The sequence below is a fragment of the Penicillium oxalicum genome, chromosome VI (assembly GCF_001723175.1).
Source record: "Penicillium oxalicum strain HP7-1 chromosome VI, whole genome shotgun sequence".
NCBI classification, from domain to species: Eukaryota; Fungi; Ascomycota; class Eurotiomycetes; order Eurotiales; family Aspergillaceae; genus Penicillium; species Penicillium oxalicum.
In genome coordinates this window covers 3,289,957-3,314,396 of record NC_064655.1, presented here as the reverse complement: position 1 = coordinate 3,314,396, position 24,440 = coordinate 3,289,957, and the positions used below count along the sequence as shown (strand labels likewise).

The 24,440-nt window shown below is 50.1% G+C and overlaps 7 protein-coding genes across 7 annotated transcripts; 2 read left to right on the top strand and 5 right to left on the bottom strand.

Moving 5' to 3' along the window:
• Window positions 1–1,759: 1,759 nt before the first annotated feature.
• On the bottom strand, window positions 1,760–3,103 carry POX_f08370 (uncharacterized protein; the record flags this gene model as incomplete). The annotated part of the gene is made up of 4 exons (XM_050117145.1): window positions 1,760–1,768; window positions 1,869–1,918; window positions 1,977–2,848; window positions 2,919–3,103. 4 exons carry the CDS (start codon window positions 3,101–3,103, stop codon window positions 1,760–1,762), a joined length of 1,116 nt encoding a protein of 371 aa, XP_049967284.1.
• A 373-nt stretch (window positions 3,104–3,476) lies between these two features.
• POX_f08369 (uncharacterized protein) lies at window positions 3,477–3,716 on the bottom strand (the record flags this gene model as incomplete). Its single annotated transcript, XM_050117144.1, has 1 exon — window positions 3,477–3,716. The coding sequence occupies one exon, from the start codon at window positions 3,714–3,716 to the stop codon at window positions 3,477–3,479; it is 240 nt and encodes a 79-aa protein (XP_049967283.1).
• A 124-nt stretch (window positions 3,717–3,840) lies between these two features.
• On the bottom strand, window positions 3,841–5,838 carry POX_f08368 (O-methylsterigmatocystin oxidoreductase; the record flags this gene model as incomplete). Its single annotated transcript, XM_050117143.1, has 7 exons — window positions 3,841–4,237; window positions 4,297–4,568; window positions 4,626–4,873; window positions 4,940–5,091; window positions 5,148–5,339; window positions 5,403–5,535; window positions 5,640–5,838. 7 exons carry the CDS (start codon window positions 5,836–5,838, stop codon window positions 3,841–3,843), a joined length of 1,593 nt encoding a protein of 530 aa, XP_049967282.1.
• Window positions 5,839–7,169: 1,331 nt separating this feature from the next.
• POX_f08367 (uncharacterized protein) lies at window positions 7,170–8,890 on the bottom strand (the record flags this gene model as incomplete). The annotated part of the gene is made up of 7 exons (XM_050117142.1): window positions 7,170–7,500; window positions 7,562–7,736; window positions 7,803–8,123; window positions 8,178–8,327; window positions 8,388–8,418; window positions 8,510–8,628; window positions 8,683–8,890. 7 exons carry the CDS (start codon window positions 8,888–8,890, stop codon window positions 7,170–7,172), a joined length of 1,335 nt encoding a protein of 444 aa, XP_049967281.1.
• Window positions 8,891–11,092: 2,202 nt separating this feature from the next.
• On the top strand, window positions 11,093–12,836 carry POX_f08366 (uncharacterized protein; the record flags this gene model as incomplete). Its single annotated transcript, XM_050117141.1, has 8 exons — window positions 11,093–11,188; window positions 11,242–11,377; window positions 11,441–11,622; window positions 11,697–11,733; window positions 11,799–11,866; window positions 11,955–12,337; window positions 12,428–12,495; window positions 12,559–12,836. 8 exons carry the CDS (start codon window positions 11,093–11,095, stop codon window positions 12,834–12,836), a joined length of 1,248 nt encoding a protein of 415 aa, XP_049967280.1.
• Window positions 12,837–14,365: 1,529 nt separating this feature from the next.
• On the top strand, window positions 14,366–16,541 carry POX_f08365 (uncharacterized protein; the record flags this gene model as incomplete). Its single annotated transcript, XM_050117140.1, has 3 exons — window positions 14,366–14,421; window positions 14,493–14,909; window positions 15,002–16,541. The coding sequence occupies 3 exons, from the start codon at window positions 14,366–14,368 to the stop codon at window positions 16,539–16,541; spliced, it is 2,013 nt and encodes a 670-aa protein (XP_049967279.1).
• Window positions 16,542–17,310: 769 nt separating this feature from the next.
• Window positions 17,311–19,223, bottom strand: POX_f08364 (uncharacterized protein; the record flags this gene model as incomplete). The annotated part of the gene is made up of 2 exons (XM_050117139.1): window positions 17,311–18,648; window positions 18,723–19,223. 2 exons carry the CDS (start codon window positions 19,221–19,223, stop codon window positions 17,311–17,313), a joined length of 1,839 nt encoding a protein of 612 aa, XP_049967278.1.
• Between the last annotated feature and the right edge of the window lie 5,217 nt (window positions 19,224–24,440).

Here is a 24,440-nt window from a genome sequence, read left to right as displayed (position 1 = left end):
CGGGAGACACTACCCGGACTTTGTTCAACCTGTTTTATTAGTGATGAATGGGATCATGCGCTCTTTTTCATCATTTAGCTCAATGGATTTGGATTTGTAACGACCCTCCGGTGCTAGAGAATAGAATTGACCTTTGTTAACTTCGAAAAATGATCAATTGTATTTTGACTAGCAACATATTTCAATTACACAGAAACGCTGCTGTACTAAAAGGCACCTGGGAGATATAGTGTCAGAACAAACGAAGGTAGAAATCAGGCCTGACTTGAAGACTGCCCACAATAGATCGTCCGGCGATCTTCGAGGGAGTAAGAAGTCTAGAGAAATTTTCTCGAGCATGTCCGTCATCAATTGGGTATTCAACTTAGCTCACTCGCTCCTGTGTCTGCCAATACTTTTGGGAAAGATGAATACAAGATTGAATGGAATTAATATCCGTGAATCGCAATTTTTATCCCGACCAAGTCCTTCCGCTCCAATGCCCTAACTCAGTGGACAGTGGGAAGGTATTAGGTGTTCACAGGTAGTGACCCTGTGAGAGTTTTAGCCCTTCGGTTATGACTCATGTGATTTCCTAGTGCTGCTGGTCTTTGTCGTCTGCGGTGGTCTTCTCCTCGAGCTATTCAGAACTGTCCCTCGGGTTTTAGATATCGTGGCCTCGATGCTTTATCGAATCACAATTCAAATGAACGAAAGCACGTCCTCAATTTTCCCTTTTTTGCAGTCCTTATCACGCCCTTACAACGCTACAAAAAATTCTAGACTCTATGGAGGACAGGATCTTCCCCTGTGAGCGGTATCCAACGATGCGCGGTCCAAAATATCGTGATGAAGGAAAGATGGCTCGATTTTCTCTCTGATGATTTCTCCCAGGCCGCCCAACAGCAACCTCCCTTCTATGCCCACTCCTTCCATACACCACCCTTAGGATTTGCAACCAAATCTCCCACTGCAACAAGTTTATAATAGCTTTATCTAGGCCTTGCAATTACTCGCGAGTCTTCCGGCTCACGGACTCGTGGACCAGCCTTACCAGCTCGATTACTAACTTATGACCGTCGGACAGCCGAACACGGGGATAATTACAAGGCTAGGCCAAGCTTATTCCTCAAAATAGTGGAAGTTGACCCACTATCGAGAGCTGATCGGACAGCATAGTTCAAAGATCGGCGATAGAAAGATTGCTACAAGGTGGGTCACCAAAGCTTGCAAGAACGGAGATCATAGTGACCATTCTACTTAGAAGCGTACAGAAGAAACTGGTAAAGGTACTGATTGGCCCTAGGCCGCCACCAAAAAGGTAAGTTTTGCCACTATCATTGGTGGCTCCAGAAATGTTAGCAAGGTTAGCTTTTAACACCCTTCGGAGTTCAAAACGCGGTAAGATCCCCAAATAAATCATCAATATCAAGCAAGACAAGAAATTAATTTTCGACCACGCTGGTTGAAATGTATTGATAGCCATCTAAAGTGTATAGCCCCTCTCACTCAGAGATGTAGCTCGCTGCATTTGATTATATATGAACTTTTTTGTTTTTCTGTCACTAAGAATGACATCGCCAATTCCTGAATCGTTATTTTTGCAAGCCATGTCAACCGTTTTCCTGATGATGCAATGCCGCTCAAAACAAGCCCTTCTTTCCTCTGCGGGTGTAGAGAAGATACCACAAAAAAAATAATGAACAAGCCCCTAGGGTCATGGTAATTCCACCGAAAAGTTGAATCCCCAAGAAGTTTAGGTCTTCGCTCCCTTGAGAATTTATTGAAGCTAGTGCCCCAGCGATTGGTGAGCCTATCAAAGACGCAAACCCACTGATACTCTGGGCCATTCCCAACCAGGTACCTATCAATTCAGGGTCCGGACAAACGTGAGCAAAGACACTTGGAGGAAGAGGAACCAAAGCACCCGAGATTGCCCCTGGTCTCGTTAGTAACTTGAATTTCTTGATTTTCAACACGTGAAAGAGAGCTCTTACCATAGAATGCGACAAAAACCACAAATCTGGCTATGCTGCTTGCACTTATCCAGCTCAGACAAAGGACGCCCGATAAAATGCCACACAGAATCCAAGAAACCATCGATCCAAGGCGATGGGCGAGGATGGTTGTCAGCACACGACCAATGATGGAAGCCGCCTGCGAGCCCATCAGAATGTACGACCCCGTGGACCTTGACGTGTGAAGTTGTGTCTGCGCATATGTGGGTATGTAATAGTATGGTGTGATGTACCCGAGGTAGATCAAGAAATTTGCGATGGAAAAAATCCAAAAAGGAAGGTCCTTCATTGCTCGAGCATCAAAGAGTCGTCGTGGTTTGTCCGTCGATTGATCATTTTCCACACTCGGTTCCAATGTGAGAAACAAGGCTGCAAGTATGAAAAAAGCGAGCATCACAAAAGCCATCACCCGCACCGTCCAACCGAAGCCTACCCTGGCTATGAGCTGATTGAAGATGACAGTGTAGATGATGCCTCCCGCCGGGGCTCCGCTGGTAGCCACTCCGAGAGCAACGGCGCGATTACGAGAGAATCTTCGGCTGATCAAGGCAATAGTTGGCACGTAAAGCAGACCGAAGCCCAGCCCTATTGTAATCCCCTGACTCAAGAAGATTGCGTAATACTCCTTACTCAAGCTCAGCATCATGAAGCCCAGCACTGAGAGAAGGGTGCCGCTAATCATCATAGACCAGAAGAAACCCATGTCAAAAAGCGGCCCGGATATGAGACCGCACGCAATCATCAGCCATGACTGGAAAGTGCCGACCCAAGAAATCGAGGATGATGAGGAAGACGGGATATAAGTGAGAGCGTAGAAGCTCTGGAACGACCCAAAAGCGAAATTTAGTCCCCTTCAAGTAACTGTCTGTTAGGACGTGAACTGGGGGCAGATTGACGGTCACGGTAGGGCTGAGTACTGACCAGATATTGAAGCACACAAAGAAGGCTCCCAGTACTTGGGCACACGCACGGATATTTCTGCCTAAACGGGCCTTCCGCGCCGCCTCAGATTCAAGCTCAGGCTCGGAATTCGTAGTGTCGTCAGGGCTCGAGCAAACAGTCTCGAGTCCCACCGAGTCTTCGTGCGGAAAAGGACCTTTGGCCATGATGCATTGAAATGCGGCCGATGAGAGTGTGTCTGGATTGTGGAAACTGCATTCACTTTGGTAGCATGACAATTTTCTCTTATAGAAAGTGCGGGGGACAAGATGAATATCCACAGTGGTCTATTTACAGGTGCTGATTACACATTCACGGTCAGTAGTACCAGGGTCGCATACTACTGCGAGGCATCTGACTCCCTAAAAGGGCCAAGAAAAGCGGTGATGCATGCCGTTCTAGCCGGCCCGAAAATCATACTCCAATTCAATACGAGCCCAGAAGAAGCTGACTCCAATCGTTCGTGATGACCGCAGTGTTTCCGTCTTACACCGGAGACGCTTCGTTCTGGACCTCGGCTAAATCCGCGGAATTACGGGATTAGCCCCGCGTGGACCAGGAATCTGAACAAAAAAACAGTCTAACGGTGCAGTACAGTGCAGGTTGCAGAGTGCAGAGTGAGATACAGTACATTGTCAGATATTGTGGACCGACCGAACGCATATAAGATTGCTGAAGACCGTCTTTGAGAGGCCCTAATCCTCGACCAATCCGCTGGCCAAACATTGGAGATGACACAACCCTGTTCATTGCCTCATAAGTGCCATTTGACCGGGGCATGCAGAAAAACCGTAAGATCCAAAGTGGTGCCTACTGATGACCCTGGCTCTCCTCCAGCGGGTCTGCAAAAAAAAAAAAAAAAAAAAAAAAAAAAGAGAACCACTGCCAGGCACGACTCAATTGTTTAATAATTCAGATTCTTGACCGCGGGTGCGTCGCTGGGCTCCCACGGGTGTTCCTGTTCTACCGACAACACGAGCGCTTCATGCGACGGGCTACGAACCTTGATCGAACATTGGAACGGCACAGGCTGGCTGACCATACCCGCTTGGAACTTGGGAGGGTTGGAAGCAGGTACACCGTCCTGAACCGCGTTGCGGATATCGAAAACCGCCAGAGTCTGGGCAACTGTCAGGAAGACCGTGTTATCGGCCAGGAAGCGACCGGGGCAAATACGACGGCCAAATCCAAACGCGATAGTATGGGGGTCGGTTTCTGGAGTATGGCCTTCTGATGGGAGAAATCGCTCCGGTTTAAAAGTCATTGGATCGTGGTAGGTCGCGGGATCATGCATCATCGCCCTGAACTTCGTCAGAATCCTCACACTTGATCATCGTGCCTTCAGGCTCTTCTGACTCACCATATATTTGCCAAGATCAAAGATCCTTTGGGAAGGAAAAAGTTTTCCCATGTGTCGTCCTTGACGGACATGTGGGGGAGTGCCATAGGTGCGACTGGATGCCATCGAAGAACTTCCTTCACCACGGCATTGAGGTAGGGCAGGCGAGATCTATCTGCCAAGGTCGGCAGGCTTTTTGGTCCAACAACCCGTTCAATTTCCTCCTGGGCCTTGGCTTGGACCTCGGGGTATAGAGCCATTGCGAGTATGAAGCATTCAATTGACGAGACAGTCTTGGGCTGTTAGCCAGGCGCATACAGGGAAGGAAGAGAACCCGACGAACGACTCACCGTATCAGCACCGCCGGCATAAAGCGAGGCTGCAGTCCATTTTGCGACCGCCTCTGCCTCCGTCCCAGGCTCGGGTATGCCATGCGCACTGAAGAAACTGGCCAGGTATGAGGGTTTGCTTGTTCCGTTCTTGACTTGCGCCTTGGAAAACGCATATGGCACGTCCGCGAGGGAGCTGATTTGATTTCTCCACGCTTTTGCAGTACGCTTGAATTGTGCTCCTGGGAACCACGTGGGGATGTATCTCACTAGTGGATTGACGGACATTGTTTAGCTGATGCTAAACGTTTCTTTTTCCTCGATGAGATGCTTACGCATTGGAATAAGATCGACCATCCATTTCCCAGGGGTCGCAGCCTGGGCAAACCGATCGAGCGCCACATTACTCATGTGAACCAGATTATCCCGCTCAAACGGCTCGATTGTATAACCATATGCAGCTGAGAGAATGACCGCTCCAGCCTCCCTATCAAAGGTCAGTTTGAAGGTTTTCAGATTGGTTGGATCTGGAACCCGCCTCACGTGAGAATATGCTCGAGGAACTCATCTGGTTTGCGGAGAATTCGTAGCAAAAACCGCCGGACTTCTTTCTCTTGTACCGCATTGAACTGAGACACGCCAGACTCAGACCCAAAGGATGGCTGAATTGCTTTGCGGTAGGCACGGAACCTGTCGGTGGAACCTTGCATCGCTAGGCTGGATTCCCATCCTACCCTATAGTCACCTCGACTTCAGTTCTTGATCGACTGAGTGCAACTCAACTCTGAGAGCACTTACATCTCCGAGGCGAAGATCATATTTGGCCGGGATGAGTGAATTGCGGATCGCCGGTTCAACAGCTCCACTGCGATCTTCAAGTCGTTAATGATCACAATTGGCTGTCCGAGGACCGTGACGGAGCTGATCGGGCCTATAAACGGGTCAACTCCGAACGGAAGATGCAATGATTCAATGACAACAAGCTTCGCTCCCTGCCCATTTCCCCCTTCAATGGTCTTCATGAGGCTAACGTACCGTATAGATTCTTGTGTTTGGCCCAGTGAAGCCAATCTTGTCCGCCCGCAGGAGGCATGTCTGTGATGTTGCCCACGAGCGGAAGCTTCCGTGGCCCTGGTGGAAGGGCCCGCTGCGGTCGCAGATCTATGAGAAGCTTCTTCAACACATGGCAAGCTAGGAGCGCGAGCACAACGCCCACAATCCACGAGGCAGGCATGTCGAGGAATCTCAGATGGGCACTACCGAATGATCTCGATGTGAGGGGTTGAAGAAATCTCTGACTTTGACGCAGTCTCCTCTCGATCGATATTTAAGCCGCTTCTAGCGAACGGGTCCCATCAGCTACAGAGCCAGCTGAAAATTGACATGCTTAGCGTGGTCCACCCTATCAAAGAAAGATTCTGATACGGTGGGCGGAAAAATCGATGGGGATTTCATTCCAATAGGACCAATTGCCTCCGCAGATCATTTGAAATACAACACTAAGGCCGGTGTCACAGGTTACGTACGGCGGGCCATTCAGTAAACGATCACTAGGTGGAACGAGCAAAAGGCTTGGCACAGAGTGGGCACTTGACACTAATGTTGAGAGTGTCTCCATCGCAGCACTTAGTGGCCAGATAGCTTGAATGTGTTCAGAAGCGATCTGTCTAGTCTCTTGGAGACTGAATCGGGCCAGAAGTGTCAGGGATTGGCCGAGACTTGATTCATGCATAAACCTTGTTTAGCTACCAAGCCACTTATGATCAATAAAGCTCCCAAACTTGCAGCGCTATCACATGTCCATTGCGAGTCAGCAAGATCAAGAACAACGTGCGACATGAATATTATCTGGACATGTCTACATTGTCTTCCCACGTGAGGTCCTGCAGCAAAAAAAAAAAAAAGAGTCTCAATCAGTTCGCAATTGCCAGATACCTTGTACGAGCTTCGAGCGCCCAACTATATCCCCAATCGTCTATCGCGGGCCACCAGAAGGTGGTTTCTGAGAGCTTCCCGCCTGCAAGATCGATCGCTGACCGCACGAGACAGCTTGCCCGCTGTGGGGTCAGCAAAGAATACCAAAGTTTGCATATTTGATTATTCAACACCACCGACGCTGTCAACAGAGCCTCATCATTGTGCCCGAGACGGCGCCTTTCACTTGACCGGAACTTTCCCTCTTCCTTTCCATCGGGTATCAGACGATGGGACATGGCCGGTCAATTCTTTTCAAGCATCACGGCCTGGATCTGATGGATATATATGACTAGACAATGCTTAGAGTTTCGTATTCCAAAATGGACCCGGAGGTTGACCAAGGCGAGAGAAACCGGGCCCAGGTTTACAAGGTCGCCCCTGCACTGCCGACAGAGAGGCATAATCTCAATCAATCAGGTGAAGAAATATATCACTAATCTATTAGAAACAAGGGACAGAAAAATGAAACCTCCACAGGTAGCCGCCATGTCAGGAGTCCCAAGTCTAGACGAGCTGGGACTCACCCGACCTCCTTGCTCATCGGTTTTCGCAAGAATCGTAACCCCACACCGGCCGGAGCATCATGTTTCAAAATGCGCGACCGCTCTTTTTCGCGCCCGGGAAGTCATTCTGAATCGCTTGCCAGAACGATGTGCCACCTATTTGAAGGTCATGCATGGCTGGACAGGTAATGTCCAACAATGGCTCTGCAAGAATGTTCCCTAAAAAGGCCAGAGGTCTGGCAAGCGTCGAGTAGAGACCGGAGAGCGCGTTGGGGCTTGCGAATTTAAGCACCTCGAAGACAAAACAGAGAAGATTGTTGCCCTGCAACAAGTTTGTCACATTGAAGATTCCACCTGTGAGGTCCGCAAGATCGACGCCGACGAAACTGTTGACTTGTCCCGTATTCCCGCCCACGCTTGTCGATGTTAGTCAACAGATCTGATCACACTAGACAGATTGATTTTGCATAGACCAACCTTCCCAGCTCTGGGTACTTGAGCAAGAAGTCAATCGTGTCCAAGTTGAGCTGGACCAGACCATAGTCCACTGGTGTTTTGAACCAGTTCTCGGGGATTCTCTCCCAGCCTTGTTTGTAGGTCAGGTTGCCTTCGTCCCCATAGACACCGTAAAAGTTTCTCAAATGACTCTTGGCTGCGTTTCCAAATCAGCAATCAAGACCTCATTTCCCATGAAGAATTCATCATAATGTCCACTAACTCAAGACCCCCTCTGGGTTCTCCTGCGAATGATTGCGGAAGAGCCGACCGGGGAAGATATATCCAGCGTTTCGTGCAATCAAGCCAGTGACGGGGCCGTAGTAGAAACCTGGGTTGGTCTGAATGGCTTCGTCGAATCGAGATTTGGCTCGCAAAGCCATCAGATCCATGTCAAACGTCCCGTCGGCAGACATATTGTACCATGACATGAACTTGTCCATGTTCATGGCATAGTTGTTGCCTGTGACGTAGAGATCGTCTCTCGTGTTGGAGGAGTCCGCTTCAATGAAATTGTGCGACCCGATCAAACCCTGCGGTTCCCCTATGAGGAATCAGCAAGAGAATCCAGCTCTCAAATAAAGAGTACGAGACACACCAAGCAGACCACCCAGGTTACCCAGAAGGTCGTTGACGCCAGTATCGCGGCCGCCGATGGAGAATCTGGGATCCAGAGACAAGGGATTCCCCGTCCATACGGTTCCCATAATTGCAAGCACGGTGGCTAGATCGACTCCCATACCGTATACTGTTCCGATTATGTTAATCTGTATCCATTTTGGTCACGAAGTCGCAGACACCGAGGTACCTTTGTTGACAGCTGTGATCACATGGCCGAACTGTTCAAGAAGAAGAACAAAGTAAACTATCAGCGTCGTGCTGGCAATTGTGGTCTCCCCGTACTTGCCTGCGTTCCTCACAAAAGCTTACCGAAACAACTCCATCTCGAGGAATATACCCATGATTTGCCAAGGCATTCAAGCCGGGGCATGGCCCGCGCTGGTCACCGTTTTCGAAATTGGGTGGGTGAAATGCATGGACTCCAGTCACTACAGTTGGGTCGTTGAGCGCACTGAAATCCTTGATCTGACAAGCTCACATACCGTCAATTGGCGATTTCATCGAGCTCACCAAGAATCGTTTCTCGTGCTTCGTTTCCACTGAAGCTTCGTCGTCCGCAAATGGACATCGTTTGTGTTGATTGTGATGGAGCTTTACGTCGTGGTGATTGCCCCCGGCCCCCGGGAATGCCGCGGCTTGACTTATGAACGGCAGTACGCAGAGCACTGACAAGCTGTCGAGGAAGCGCATCGTGGTGATGTTCAAGTGACCACCGATTGACCGAGTTGCTCAAGGCGACAGCTGATCGATTACATAAAGAGGCTGCGAAACACCCTTTTAACATTCAGAGCTGGTTCTGCGGGATGATAATATGTGAAGCTTCCTCGTTCTTTCACTAACATTCAAATTGAATTTCCACCCCCTGAAAGTTCTCCATGCCTTCATGCGGGCACGGTAGGGACTGACCATCATCTAAACTGAATTAGGAAAGTCGAATGGCGGCATTGAACAGTTTTTGAATAGTTCCTTGCCTTGCCTTGGGATCCGCTTGTTGCTCAGCATAAAGTCGACTAGGTCGTCCTAGTCGATAGACGCTAAATGGTTGTGGGACTCTGCGTTACAATTCTACAGAGCTCCCGCCTGACGCCAATATGCTTGCGGCAAAAGATATGCATGGATTACCGTCCGCGCGGATACTCTTCCAAAAATCATCAACCGGGCGGGCGGGCTCACCATCGTGAACCGTGCTGGAGAATTGGAGATAGCTTGGACCATTGCATACCTTGTATCCGCTATAATCCCGGAGCCTGTCTGGATTCGACACCTTGTGGCCCTTGAAATTTCGGCCCATGCTGAGTTTTCTCCGACACGTGCGTAGACGAGGAAGTGGGGGTGGGAATGAGATGAGGAATGAGTGATCGCTGTCGTAACAGTAATATCTAGTGATTCCAGGAATTCAGACTCTTTGGATGTTCCAGAAAATGATCTTGATCATGCCTTGTCCAGATAGAAAGTACTAAAATGATAAGCTCACTGATATTTTTGTTGATATAATTAAATAGTGAGCCAGGTATATGACTTGAATCGGTCAAAAGAATGAAATGGTAGGTTATTAACCCAAGTCTGGGGGCAGACGGGCGTAAAAAGATGAAATTTTCTAATCTGGTGAGCTCTACAGACAAGTAATTTCACTCCCCCGAAGCCATCCCGAGGGGTCAATCCAGGTAGTCCATTCGAATGACAGAACTGCAATGATGATCGGGGACTAAATGACCAAAGTACGCCCCAGCATTCCCAGTCCATATCAGCGTCCACGGGTACATGGTGCAGTTGTACTGTCCAAACTGTCACCAGTGAGTTCCCCACAAGAGAATCAAAGTTCAACGGCTTTCGCCCGATGCCCCGTTCAGAGTGGAAAGTCAACCAAAAAGGGCGATCATTGTCCGAAAAGAGCAGCGCTCCGGGAGACACGCGACAATCGTGTCGGACACTTTCCGGCTTACAACTCCGGGGATGATTGAAGCTAACTGTGCATCCAGAGTCCAATTTTCTGGGTTTATTTGTGAATTTATTTTCTTGCTTTCTCTTCTCTCTCTCTTTTTTTTTTCTTTTTTTTTTCTTTTTTTTTCTTTTTGCTATGTAGCTCCTCTCGCTTTGAGCCTTTGACTACCCTCAAAAATAGACATGATCGCTCATTCATCGCTGCTTCTAGATGAATCGGGGATCATGAACCCTAGACACCGTGCTCTGGTGGAAATAGAACTGCTCAAAAGATGCCATCAATCATTCGGGGACATCAGCACGTATTCCACCAAAGTCCAAGTGTGTAGAGCTATTCCAGGAAACCGAATCAATTTTCTTCAAGCCGTCAAGTAGAACAAGTCACAAGTCGCGACGCTAGTCAGTACCTGAGCCACCCGTGTGATTCCATTAATGGAGCTATGCGGTGTTTGTTGATCCTTAGCGCGCGACTCGCCTACTCGGCCTGCTCACACGACGATCCCATCCCGTCAATGAATCCGCCGTTGTTTCTCAAACACCGCTAACCCTCGCACCAGGGTTAGCGTGGGTTTTGCAGTGCAAACCTTGCCCCCAAGAACTATGGTGGTCAGAGATTTTGAAAGGCTCGACCACCAATCACGCGTGAGAAGTTTCCTGGGACGATCTCCAACAAGTGGTCCAGGTCCAAGAACACGGGAGTAGACGTGAGTCCAGGCTGGACCCTGAGTCTTCGGAGTGATCTGTACATCCAAACAGTTGGGCGTTCACACGGGTTGTGGGGGAGGACTTTCCAGTGGTGCACGAGCTCTCTCGGGCTTTCAGGAGATCTCTCATTCATTCCACAGGGTCTGACAGCTCTTTAACATGACATTTTAGCGCCTTCACTGGCGAGGTTTCTGACCGTTTATTTTCCAGTTTTCCCTCCAGTCAAATGAGTCTGTCAATATCGCGATGAGGGTGCTAGGAATACTTTGTGTTGTTGGCGTTCTCTTTGCCAAATTGGCAGCTGGGGCAGAGCATCAAGCTGCCAGCCTACCCACCTGTGCGGTATGTGGTCGGATTTCCTCGTGATCAAGTTAGATAATTCTGATGTCGTCCAGCTAGCATGCATGAAAACATCTCTTTCGCAGACCTCTTGTGCATTGACGGACCAAGCATGCCTTTGCACCGATGCAAAGTATACCGCTTACCTCGAGAAATGTGTCTCTTTCAGCTGCACTATACGCGAGTCGTTGGGTAAGAGCTCTACATCCTGCATCCTGATTCTGAATTACGAATACTGAGACTGAGATTGCTCAGCTACAAAGAATGTCACATCATCAGCATGTGGAGCGCCCATTCGCGATCGCACAAAAGTGGTTTCATATGCCGGAGTTGCAGGAGGAATCGTGGCTCTAATAGCCTTCATTCTCAGAATAATCGCGCGAATCAAGTGCTCAACAACAATCGGAATGGATGACTTGACCATGACAGTGACAATGGTGCGCTCACAAAGTCGTGCTCTGATTCTCATCCCCGCAGATAGCGAGCCAAAAGCAACTGACTTTCTTTATAGTGCCTCCTTGTGACCCTCAGTGCACTCTCAGTTGTCTGTATGCTCGGTCCCCTGTCTTTACCTCGATTCTGTATATTCGCAAGCTGACTTTTTTTTTCTTAGTGGCCGAAGCGGGCTTGGGAAGGGACATATGGACGATTCCCACAAAGAACATCACCTATATTCTCTACGTGAGTCAAGTCGTCGCCCCGGTTAATTCCAGGAAGCAGCGGAGTTTTACTGATTGCAATTTTGACACCGTCTCTCTTGCTCTATCAGATCTACTTTTGGGATGAATTGATCTACCTGAGCATTTTGCCATTGACGAAGATCTCCATTCTCTGCTTCTATCTCCGGATTTTCCCCGAGCCTCGCTTTCGAGTCTTCACATACATTGCGATTGCACTGAATGTGGGCTATCTGATCGCATTTGTTCTCATCTCAGTATTTCAATGTCGGCCCATTGCGGGAGCCTGGCTTCATTGGGATGGAGAGGGAAATTACCAGTGCAACAACATCAACGCCCAGGGATGGGCTTCCGCCATTATAAACATGGTACTTGACATCATGGTCATGTTGCTTCCTCTACGACAGCTTTACAAGCTCAAATTGTCTTGGAAAAAGAAAGCCTACGTGATGTGCATGTTTGGACTGGGAATTTTGTAAGTACAAGCGGATGCTTGCGCCGCGAACGAGTCGAAGCTCGGGTACGATTTTCTGTTGAGTGCTGACTCTGCCTTTTTCGTCAAAAGTGTGACTCTGGTCAGCGTGTTGCGCCTGAATTCACTGATCCATTTCGCGTCCACACAAAACTTAACATGTGAGTTCTTTGAGTTGCGAAGCACCCGCGGAATTCTTGCGTCATGGCTAACGCCTTTTCGAGGGGACTATGTCGCCGTGGGGTACTGGAGTACCATTGAATGCGACGTTGGAGTCATATGTGCCTGTTTACCGGCAATTCGATCGCTCCTTCGCCACGCAGCCCCAGGGGTATTTGGTGACACGGAGCAAAACAAATCCTATGGGACAGGCTCCCACGGCCGCGGCAATTCTCGATTGGATGGCTCCATCAGTGTCCTGCCCAAAGGTGACAAGGGTCCATTTTACCCACTGAACGATTTCGGCAACTCAAGCGAAGCTCGACTGCATCAGAACCGCTGAGCGAATCTTCGCCAAATCTCTCTTTCCCTTTTCTTTTATTTTGAATCTAGGAAGCAAGGCTCGAGGGGCCTTTTTGCTGTTACATATTGTGCAAGCTCCTAAAAGAAATCCCTAAATTAATATTAATCCAGATGGACATTTGCCACATCTTTCACTATAGACCACCGTTGATTGAGTGAGAATCCCCCCCCCCCCCCGATGTTCAATCACAACACTAGAGCTCTATAGCGGTACCTTCAAAGCTCAGACTAGCTCCATTCGGTATTTGCAGATAATATTGTCGGTCCAGTTGACTATTGAGGACATTCCCAAGACCTGATGCAGGCCTGTACCATTCCCCTGGTAAGGCTGATCATTCGTCTATGCAAGCCCCGTTGAATGTTCGCCCCATATTGTGAATGAGAGTCGAATTAGATCGGATCTTGCACCCCTGTCACCGAGAAATTTCGCGCCATTCCCCGTAAATTTTGGCATATGAATATGTCTCAGTTTCAAGTCGTTGCGGCACTATCTCACCAGCTTTTTGGACAACGACTGACTCAGATTCCCACTACTCAGAGTAAAAAACAAAAAAAAGTTAAAAGATACCATAAAATTCCGAGCTTGCGAGGTTAATCCTTATTTCGGTGGAGTACGTCTCGGTTCTCGAGGCCTGGAACCGCCATGTCTCAGGCGGGTTGAAGCTCCAGATCCTTCAGTGGGCCACAACACGGTTCACGTCCTCGGGCCCCATTCACGGAAATTTTACTCCATGACTGAGGGCATTCAAGATGAGACTACCCAAAAAGGATTAGCATGCCTGTGAGAAAAGCGGGTTTAATAGTCAAGAAGGATCTTTTAAATTTCCGGGGCAAGATACAGCCAACCATTGCCCAAACCGGACGTGGCTCCGTTAGTAAAACACCGGCTTTGAAATGCCGTGTGATCGGCAGACGATGTCATGTTCAGAGAAACCCACGGTCCGCTAAAGCTGGTATAGCTCCGACTTGTTCAAGTTCTCCTGAAAAGCACGGTTCCTTGTAAGGGGCGTCTATCAGTTACCATCGTACTTTGGCTTTTATTTTATTTTTCTGTCTTTTTTTGTTAGCAGTTTTCATGAGATACGGTCACGACGATTCGTTGGCTCATTGCCATATCGAACAAGTATGAACATTTTCTTTGGACAACTGCTCTCGCCGCCGAGCGACGTGGGGCACTCCCTTATGGGAATAGCGGATGAGTGTTTGGAGAAAGGCCAGTGTGCGATCGGAAGTAGTACAGAAAAGAATCGTAAGAGACTATAGAGAAAGCAGAAAGAATCCGCCGATCTCCTTGCGAGCCCCCCCTCTAAGCAGTACAAGAAACAAAGCATTTCAATTGCTGTTCACAAAGAGATTATAAGAGTCTCATCGCAAGCGAATTGATGCATATCTTGAATGCTCACAACGGCCCAAACGGGTACTTCTGAATCATCGACGGTTTGTCACCTGCAGACGGGTTGAGTTTTATCTCGTGGACTTGTACCTCCACCGTGTGTCTTCTCGCCCAAGATGCGTTTCACTGTGGCGCTTGGGATACTGACGGTGGTTCCCAATGTCTTGGCATCGTGAGTCTTGTGCATGAGGTTGATAAACCTCATTCCTGAACGAAGCCGGTCCGACTGACTTTTCATGATAGCATCCACGGTTCTCCAATCAGCCATTCTCACGGGGAAGAGAGGCGATCAACAGACACTCAGTATGACTACATCGTTGTCGGATCAGGGCCAGGTGGTGGTCCTCTTGCTGCGAGACTAGCCATTGCAGGATTCAGTGTCCTTCTGCTAGATGCGGGAGACGATCAAGGCGATGCTTTGACTCAACAGATTCCTGCCCTGCAGCTGCAGTCCACTGAATACGAGCCGATGAAATGGGACTACTTTGTGAATCATTACTCTGAATTGACCCGACAAGAGGAGGACTCGAAGATGACCTATCGAACTCCCTCGGGTGACCTTCACGTTGGAAAAGATGCACCAAGTGGATCTGAGCCACTCGGTATTCTCTATCCTCGAGCCGGCACTCTAGGCGGCTGCTCTGCGCACAACGCCATGATGTCAGTCGAGCTCATCCTCCCAATAGAAGCTGACTCTGGATCTAGCTATGAGGTTTTCAACGTTGTCGAACTAACTTCTCTTCTCCATGTAGCACGATTTACCCCTACGAGAACGATTGGGAACACCTTGCCAGTCTGACGGGAAACAGTTCCTGGTCTGCCAAACACATGCGGAGCTATTTCCAAAAGTTGGAACGCAACCGATACTTGCCCACCAGCATTTTTGGCCACGGGTTCGACGGGTGGCTGACGACCAGTCTCACTGACTTGCGTCTTGTCATTGAAGATCAGAAATTGCTATCGTTGATCCTCGCCGGGGCCACCGCGGCGGGCCGAGGCTTGCTTGGGAAACTCATCACCACCGTCACGGGCCTGGCCGGAGTGTTGACGCGTGACTTGAACAACAATCTGCCGACTCGCGACTACGACGAAGGACCATACCAGGTACCGCTCGCTGTGGATGTGCCCGAGTACAAGCGTACCGGGCCACGAGACTTTGTTCTCAAGACCGCCAACGCGGTGAATAGAGATGGTTCTCGGAAATATCACCTGGATATTCAGTTGACCACGTTGGTGACCAAGGTCCGCTTCGACACAACGGGGAGTCAGCCTCGTGCCGTAGGAGTGGACTATCTCCGTGGCAAGAGTCTATACAGGGCCGATCCTCGCGCCTCGCAGACGTCGTCGGCCGGCACACCGGGCAGTGTGAAGGCTACTCGTGAGGTCATTCTGTCCGCCGGATCTTTCAACACACCGCAGCTTCTGAAACTCAGCGGAATCGGCCCCAAAGAAGAACTTGCCAAATTCAAGATCCCAACATTAGTGGATCTGCCCGGAGTGGGATCCAATCTTCAAGATCGCTATGAGACCGGCCTCGTTGGAAAGTCCCCCACAGATTTTGTGCTCACCTCCAAATGTACCTTCATGTATTCTCTTCCGGATCCATGCTTGGAGCAATGGCAAAACAACCCCCTGTTCAAAGGAACATACACCACCAATGGAATCGCCATTGCGATCATCCGCAAGTCTTCGGTCGCCGAGGATGAGCCCGATCTCTTGATTTCAGGCGCCCCCGCCAATTTCCCAGGGTACTACCCCAACTACTCCTACGAGGGACTCAAAGACGCCCAGCATTGGACATGGATCACCTTGAAGGCCAGAAGCCGCAATAATGCCGGAACGGTGACTCTGCGCTCGGCCGACCCGCGTGACATGCCGATTATCAATTTCAACTCGTTCGATGCCGGTGTGACGGAAAACGGCGCGGACGAGAAAGACGTGCAGGCCGTGTACGAAGCGATGGAGTTTTCTCGCAAGATCTTCAAGAATCTCATTCCGCTAGATGGGAAGTTTGAAGAAGTCTGGCCAGGTCACAATGTCACGACGGAAGCTGAGATGAAGGACTTTATCAAAAGAGAGGCATGGGGGCACCATGCGTGCTGTACCGCGCCCATTGGTGCGGATGGCGATTCGAATGCTGTATTGGACTCGGATTTCCGAGTTCGTGGGGTCGATGGTCTTCGTGTGGTCGATGCGTCGATATTCCCGAAGATTCCGGGGTACTATATTGCCCTTCCCATCTACATGATCAGTGAGAAGGCAGCCGATGTGATCATCGCTGATGCAAGGTAGCTGGCCCCTACTGGAAGAGGCGGATTATCGCTCGGCATCTAGTTTTTGTAATTATATCAGTTCTACCTCGAAAGAATTTAATTAGTACCACCGTTCATGGAGATGATCAAGTTTGTGGTAGTCTTGGGCCGTGTCTCTTCACTTTTTCAATTCTCCTCGCTAGATTAAGGTGCATTTGAGCAAACTCAAATTCCACATCCCATCACATCCTGATCAACTTCCAATCGTGATCTTTCGTCGTCAAACATATTCTGCTTGATGGTGTGGTGGCCAGGACGAATCGGACTGCATCTCTTCGCTCCACGGAATGCAGATGGAGTTCGAGCCCACCCTGTATTCTGATGCTAGATTCCATTTCTATTGCAATATTGTAACTTTTCTTCCTCCACGCCGGTAATACTGTGACAAGATCTAATGGGCCGGGCTTAATGTAATATCATCTCAATATTGGATAGACGGGCAAAGCACTATGATGAGCATTATGTGCATGTCGGCTTTGCCCGAAAACTGCGAAATTCCTTTTACTCGACCAGGACTGTTGGCATCCATCGTATTCATCTTTCAGTAGTATCATCTATTTGCGAGCGCTCGCGGTGCCCCCAAAAGTTGAAAGGATCGATCATTGCACGTCATGGAATGCCATCAGAAAACGATCTGTATGCCTCAGCGTGAGACTTGATGATACTATATTGAAATTGATGATAACTCGATATCGACATGGAAACTGTACAAGGCTAAAAAGACAGGGTGATCATAGTCTTACCAGCTGCTAGGCCATACTGACTCCTTCGCGCCGCAAAATAGGATCCAAATGATGTCCACTTTCATCATCCTCCGCGACTGGCTGATACACCCTGCTGCCGCTGCTATGCCCACGATAGCCCGGGCGGCGTCTTACCGCACATGACAAGCCAACAACAAGACCAACGAGCATGACACAAACCACCGTCGCTACGCCCCAATTAAGATGGGGTAATATGAACATCCCGCCATCCGTGCCTCGTTTCAACGTCCCTGACGTAACCAGGACGTTGCCGTTGGCGTCAATTGCCGAGATGCGAAAGTACGAAGTGACATTGACCGGTAGCCAAATTTCTGTCTCGAAGCCATCGCGAAAAAGAACAACTTGACCCACAATCTCGAACGACATGTTCCTCAATGATACACCGTCCCAGGCTTCGGTTCGCCATTCTCTCACTTCGGTCGCCCCATTCCAGCTCACATAGGCGTGATCACCTGCGACAGCGATGTCCGGGAGGGTATCTGGCATGCCGACCCAGTCTGCCTTGGTGACCCGATATGAGACCACGCGCCCGAATTGAAAGTAGGCGGATGCACCGTAGTGAACGTTGCATACCACAACTCCCTCGGGAGAAAATTCAGTGTAGGCGGCACTGTGGCCCCACCCGACAAAGACATTCCCCGAGTCGAGGATCTGAACGTTTCCTTGCGAGACGGCGGCCAATTGCTGGGGGTGGTGGTAGGTCTGCACCAATTCTGCCCGTCGATTGACAAGATCCAATTCTATCAAGGCGCCGAAACTGATCTTCTGCTGACTAAGATCTCCATTTGCAGCGTTGTTGAACAAGGTGATACGATTGGTGCCCTGCCATCGGGCATCGTGTTGCCATGAAAATCCCGTGGCTTGCCCACTTGACAAGTCTTCAAAATCGTTGGTTTTTCCTCCCAGTGTCCACAAAACGTCACCGGTGACCCCATCAATGGAAACCACACAGTGCGCGTGCCGCGAGGAAATCAAGTACCGGCCCTGGTCATCCTTGTCGACACTGTTGATGTGAAAAAAATCATATCCGGAAGCACGGTCGTGGCCTTGATCTTTCAGCGGCTGATAGCTGCTGGTGGGCGGGAAATGTTGCGACGCCCGCCATTCAAAAAGCAGCTCGCCCGTCTCGATATCTACTTCCTGAAAAACGCCATCATAGAGCCACCCCAGTTCAGGGCCACCTACGGATGTCAAGTCGGCTGGAATAGGGTCGTAAATGGTGATCAAGGCAGTATTATTGTTGGTGATTTGGAAATCGTGCAAGTCACCATCCATCATGCCCACCGGTGAGATGACATATTGGATAGTGTACGCTGAATCGAGCTGTAATACAGACCTCTCGCCATCAGTCATGCCGTATTGATCATAAGATTAGGACCCTCGGTTTTCAGTCATACCATATACCATGATCCGCATCCACGCCCATCCTCTTCTCCACCCTGCCAGTACGTCAGGTAGTTCTGACCCTTGTACTGCTGGATCCTGAAGTCTTGGGTGGTCCCCAAGTTGTATTTCATCCAGACCAGTTCGCCACGGGCATCCAGAATCATCGGTCCCGGATGGGCGATGGAATCACCGCGCGGTGCCAGGATAGTGTATCGCGGATCACAGGTCGCGTCCTTGGGTGAAAACTCCACCAAGGGAGACTCTTCTTCGAAAGACACATAGCTCCGCGAAGGCCCAAACCCATATATCCCAAGATCGTACCAGCTCAAGTCGGACCGAAACCGAAACCTTTGCAATTGAGGACCAACGAAGCCGACAAGCAGGACGGTTGCTGCCACAGTGGCAACGGCCAAACCGATCAACCGACAGTGATTGAGCAAGTCTCGTTTCTTTTCAAACCTGGCGGACAAGAAGCACCGGTGACGATGGGCGGAAAGGGTCCGCGAGAACATTGGCGCATCGCAGTTGTCGGAGGGACAAAAAGAGACGGAACGATACCAGTCCAAGTGTGCGTGCGTCCAACACGGAAGTGAGCGATGGTGGTCAAGTCATGTTTGATATACCAACGGGGTTCTCTCCAATTCTGGATTTTAGGGTGTCCCAGACCTCGACATCGTGGACGGCCATGTCGGCCGTTCTCCAATAAGAGAGCTGTCAACGGGGCTCGAGACCGTCTAATGATCCAGCGAAATGGGGCCATGTCGTGCGTTTCTGAGCGTCCGGTATCTGTGCCGGAGCGGAGTGGATCCCTGGATAGCTGGCATTGCGTATGTTTATGGGGCGCAAGGCACAACGTTCGTGAGAGCGCACGAAGTTGGACTTCTTCCTGAAGCTAGGTGGCTTGGAAGTTCGGCAGAGTTATGGTTATGAGTCTCAGCTCGAACGACAGTCTTGTGAGCGTTGGTGGTGGTTTCCATCGAGATGCCACAGGGATTCACCCTCCGTCCTGGTCATCATGGAGGAGAGCAGCACTACCACATGCACTTTCACGAAGACTTCACTGCTCGGGTTGTGGACCAAGGAACCAGGACCTCTTGACGGGCATGGACCAAGCGACCGGATGCCTCTCTGGGCATGTTTGATGCCTTTGAATCCCTCTGTCCACTCACATTGGCTGGCACAGAGAGAACTGCCAAGCTTACATGCCGATTCTCCGGGACTGGCGCAGAGCGGAGCAATTCTAGTCTGTGGCGATCGCGTGCCTCTCGCTTGGAGAGTTTCCGGCAATGCGGGACTCCCTCCACGAGCGGAACGAGTACGAGCCACGGGCCATTATGATCATGTGACCTGCAGAGTCGACCAGCGATGGACCATTAAGGACAAATGTTGCAGTCTGCAATTGTGGGCATGGCCGAGTCATGGTTTCTATGAGAGCGCTTTCGGTGCTTCAGAATGGCGCAACATGAAAGCAATCTCACAAGCATCGATGTGTTTAACGCCGCTGTAGTGCACGAAGGGTCAGCGAAACGGTTAGCCACAAGGACCAAACATTATAGGCGACGTTACGTGTCCCATGTGGACTTGAAATGGGGCTTGGGATGGAAAAAGGGCATTCGCCAAACTCAGCCATCCCCTGGAGAGGGCTATCAGAAACACCGTGAACATGGGATGGACGGCTTTGAAACAACAATAGGTCTTGTCGGAACCTGACGGTTTCTGGCAACGTAGTGCGCTGAGGCGGCGTGAGTCGTCATGAGTCTACGTGGATTTGCGCGGTCGCGTCAAATCCGCTGAGGTCAAATTACATGATTAGACTTTGTTCACTCCCCTATTCAGAGCATTTCCTTTTTTTTTCATGAGACTGCCTACTCCGAGCATCATCCGCTGCACATCGATTCCACTGCCCAAAATGAGCTCTATCGAGCACGAACACCTAGAGAATCAATCAATCGTGGAAAGAAAGGCCCTAATCTTTTTCACAGAGGGTGTTGGTACTCAATCCTCGAGTCCGCAGACAGAGAGAGCCGACATTGTCCTCCCACACGTTACGAGCAGCGTGTACGGGTATCACTTCAAAGTCAGGGGGACTACGGAAATGAGCGCATATCAAAGGCTAACTGAGAACTGAAACCCGGAATCTCAACTATGAGTTCCATGTCGCAGTACCCTACAGAGTCTGTACTATTCACTACTCACAACCACGTAGATTGCAGGTAACACTGTCGCTGGACACGCTACCTACATACCTTCGCACTGCATAGAATAAGATTCTTGGTGTGCTACACGTCACCCCCAGTTTATTTTCCAAATGTTCAACTCGGTCCTCTTCCCGAACACGGGCAAAGACCGAGGAGTAAATCGTTGGAATTTTGGTACTTCCAAAGACATCCCGCTCGTGTGGGCGGCATGTCTTTTTTTCACTCGTTTAAGCAAGGTGAGTTTCAAAAACAGCCTGGATTCGATGCAGTCGTACCTGCCTAGTGCTCGTTGTTAGGTATGGTGCTGCTGTGGGCTTGTACAGGTGACCTATCGGGTAATACTATCTGTATGCCACGTATACATTCTTCCCCCGGTCCTTGTCTAATATCCTGGCTAGCATATGTACAAGGGTAATTAAATGACTTGCATCCTGTACCGTGTGGCAACTGGCAAGTGCGCAGAGCAATCTACAGTACTGTATGTGTCTAGTGTCCTCCTACACCAATATATCTCCCACCGAGGTAGTAGGTACCGGCACACTATTGGAGGGCCCTACTGGTAGGCCATGCAATGTGCATATGCAGGTATCCCTACCTTCAATTCCATCGCAGATGAAACTACAAGACTCCAATTCTCCCCCATCAGATCCAATGTCCAGACCTTACCTACTACTGTAATAAGTTGTCCCGTCTCCGACCTCCTCCACCGCTGCTTGGTCGGGGGCAATTCCCCAGCCCGTTTCTCCAGACCCTCCAGTAAGTTACGCCAATGGAATCACGGCGGAGATACACAACCAAACCACCTGCACCCGCCTCGCAAGCTCCGCAACTCATCCAAAACAAGACGGTCGGGTTGTTTGGGCGACGCGTTTCAAAAGGTGTTGAAATCGTCTCTTCCCCATGGCTGAATGCCACGAGAATCATTTCTACTCCCCCCGCCCCCCTGTTCTGATGGCTCAACCCTCTCAGGCCGGGGTTCCGACGACGAAACGCCAGCTCCATTATGTCTTCCCCCCCTGGAGCAGTAGGTATCTGGAACCTCCAGGTTCGCCTCGAGAGTGTATCCTCTGACGCGGTGCCCGCTATCAATCATCTATTGTCCCGATCAAGGTCGGCTATGCAGTGCTGACGGTCTTGGCTCCACTGGGAAGAAGCTCGAGGATCAAGAGTGAGACAATCGGTCTCGTCGAGAAGATTCTTGTATCCTAGTCCATAATATTCCAGACTCATCATTTCTGGACCCGGAAGCAGACGCGATCACGCTCCGAGGTCAGGTCGAAGATTGTATAGTTTTTTTTCCCCTGTATATGGGCACGAGATCAAATTGTTCTAATAACCCACCTGGCAGTATGGCTACAAGATGGTCGATTGAGGGGGTGAGACGGCGCATGGGCCTTGACCCGCACCTCCACTGGAAGGGCTTAAGGAGTCCCTAGTCGGCTGCTAGCGCATTCAACCAAGATGCTCCCATCCTTGGAATATCCCAACCTCTTGCGCTGCGTTATCTTTCATGCCACTCAGGGTACGTGCCAGTACTTGTCGCGTTCCGCCCGGCACCCGCGTCTACACCGGCTTGAGGAGGGGGCGCGAGCGAATAGCGTCATCACATCTAGTTGGATGGGCATTGGCACTAGAGACACCGATCAAAAGGGCAATGGTTTCCAATATACCTACACATGAAAAGAACACCAGAATTGACTACCGAGGCGTTGGTTGTGTTTAAGCTGAGGTCCCCTCTGATGAGGATGACCTCTTATTGGCAGCGACCATCGTCCACAGTCGGTATCATGTGACCTTGGCGAAAGAGTCGGCGTTGTCAGTTCTCACGTCGCACGCGCACTTTGTCAGGTCCAGAGTAAATGTGGATACTTAACTCGACAGGGGGGTTTCCTAGACTAGATTCACTAGTACTGAACCTTGTTGCCTACTGATATGGATTGTGGACAGATCATCTACAGTCCTCTTGAATGGCCAGCAAAGCGTCCAGCTCTGAAAGACGCAAAGTGTGTAGGCAGGTCCCCTGAAAATGATTGATCCGGTGTCAATGGGCGAGTCAGATCCCGTCCTGGTGTGATAGATGAGAAAAAAAAAAGAGTGAAGGTTGTCTATGGGACATGTACGATAAGATGAGTGTGCAATTGGAAAAGCATTTTCCCTTGGACTACTTCTACAGTACTTCGCCACCATCGCAGTCTCGGCGACCAGGACGTCAGCGTGAGTGAGGCGGGGAACACTCTCAGTGCATCCACAATGACACAATGGCGATCTCGAGTTTTAGTGCACCAGATCAATCATGATGGGGTTTCTTTTCAGCGTGCACGGTGTTGGAAAACAATAGTCTCCTCGACCTGGAAAGCTGTGTCTCATGTCATTGGGACGAGGTAGCGGAGAATAAAGTCCCTCCGGAGGAATTGTGACAGGTATCTCGACCCATTTTTTTTGTTTTAGAGAGGCAGAGCAGCAGATTGTAGTTCCGTGGGTGTCGCCTGGCCAGATGCATAGGAGGTGTTTCTCGTGGAGAGATTCTCCTGGTTCAAATCTCGCATCATGAGATCTTGTCATTGCGGAAGACTGCCTTGATTCTATCGGTCGACACGGTACATCAACAGTGTATCATCCATGAGACTCATCGCTTATCCGGCCTCAAATACAGTCAGAATGCTTCCGAAGGACTCCTCGTGGCTGACACACTTTGGTGGCGGACGGTATGTCGGTCCCGGTGGTTCACCACCCGTCCTCCGATCGCAAAGTTGTGTCGCCCAAGTCTCCACCGACTGCGACCACGGCTGACAAGGCAAATTTGGATCCAGAATAATGGATGCCGATCGCTCACTATTGCAACTCAAAACCGTCCGAGTTCCAAAAGAAAAGACTCTCGACACTCAACATGGATCGCGTCCAAAAAAAAGGGGATCAAGGCAACGGCGTTTGACCCTGAGTCAATGTACTTATGTACAGTGACACCTACTACCCATGCCCTTGTCCAGCACGGCCACTTTGTCGCCATCCCAGAATCGTGCATCGGACTTTCTTTCGCCATTGGAGAAAACTTAGAGTTCTTGGGAACAGGAGGAATCTCCTCGCCGTAGTTGTAACCCCGGTTGTCTCCACACACCCACACCCACGAGCGACTTCTGCTCCCCCCCCTCCGGAGCCGAGGGACCAAAGCTCGCAGGTGGCGAGCCTATTTGGGTCGGTCGGATGGCTGGTGATTCCCTTGTTGTGTAGACAATAGGACTTGCAGAAGCTCGATCCAGTGAGACGGGCTTTCGTCGCGCAAGATATGCAGGACGGGAGCGTCAGAAGGCAATAAAAGGGCCGAAGAACTTTATCACCAGCCTGCTTCAGGAAGGTCAGAGAGTCCATGATGGCCAATGAGTCGCGATTGCAATTCTAAACGTGCATTGTGGCTGCAGGGCTCGCTCGGAAGGAGAGTGAGCCATCTCACCCACCAGCCAAGTCTGCTGAACCGACACTCGGCGCAGAGCTGCTAGACATTGATGATGGTATGCACCTCGTTAAGTAGGGTAG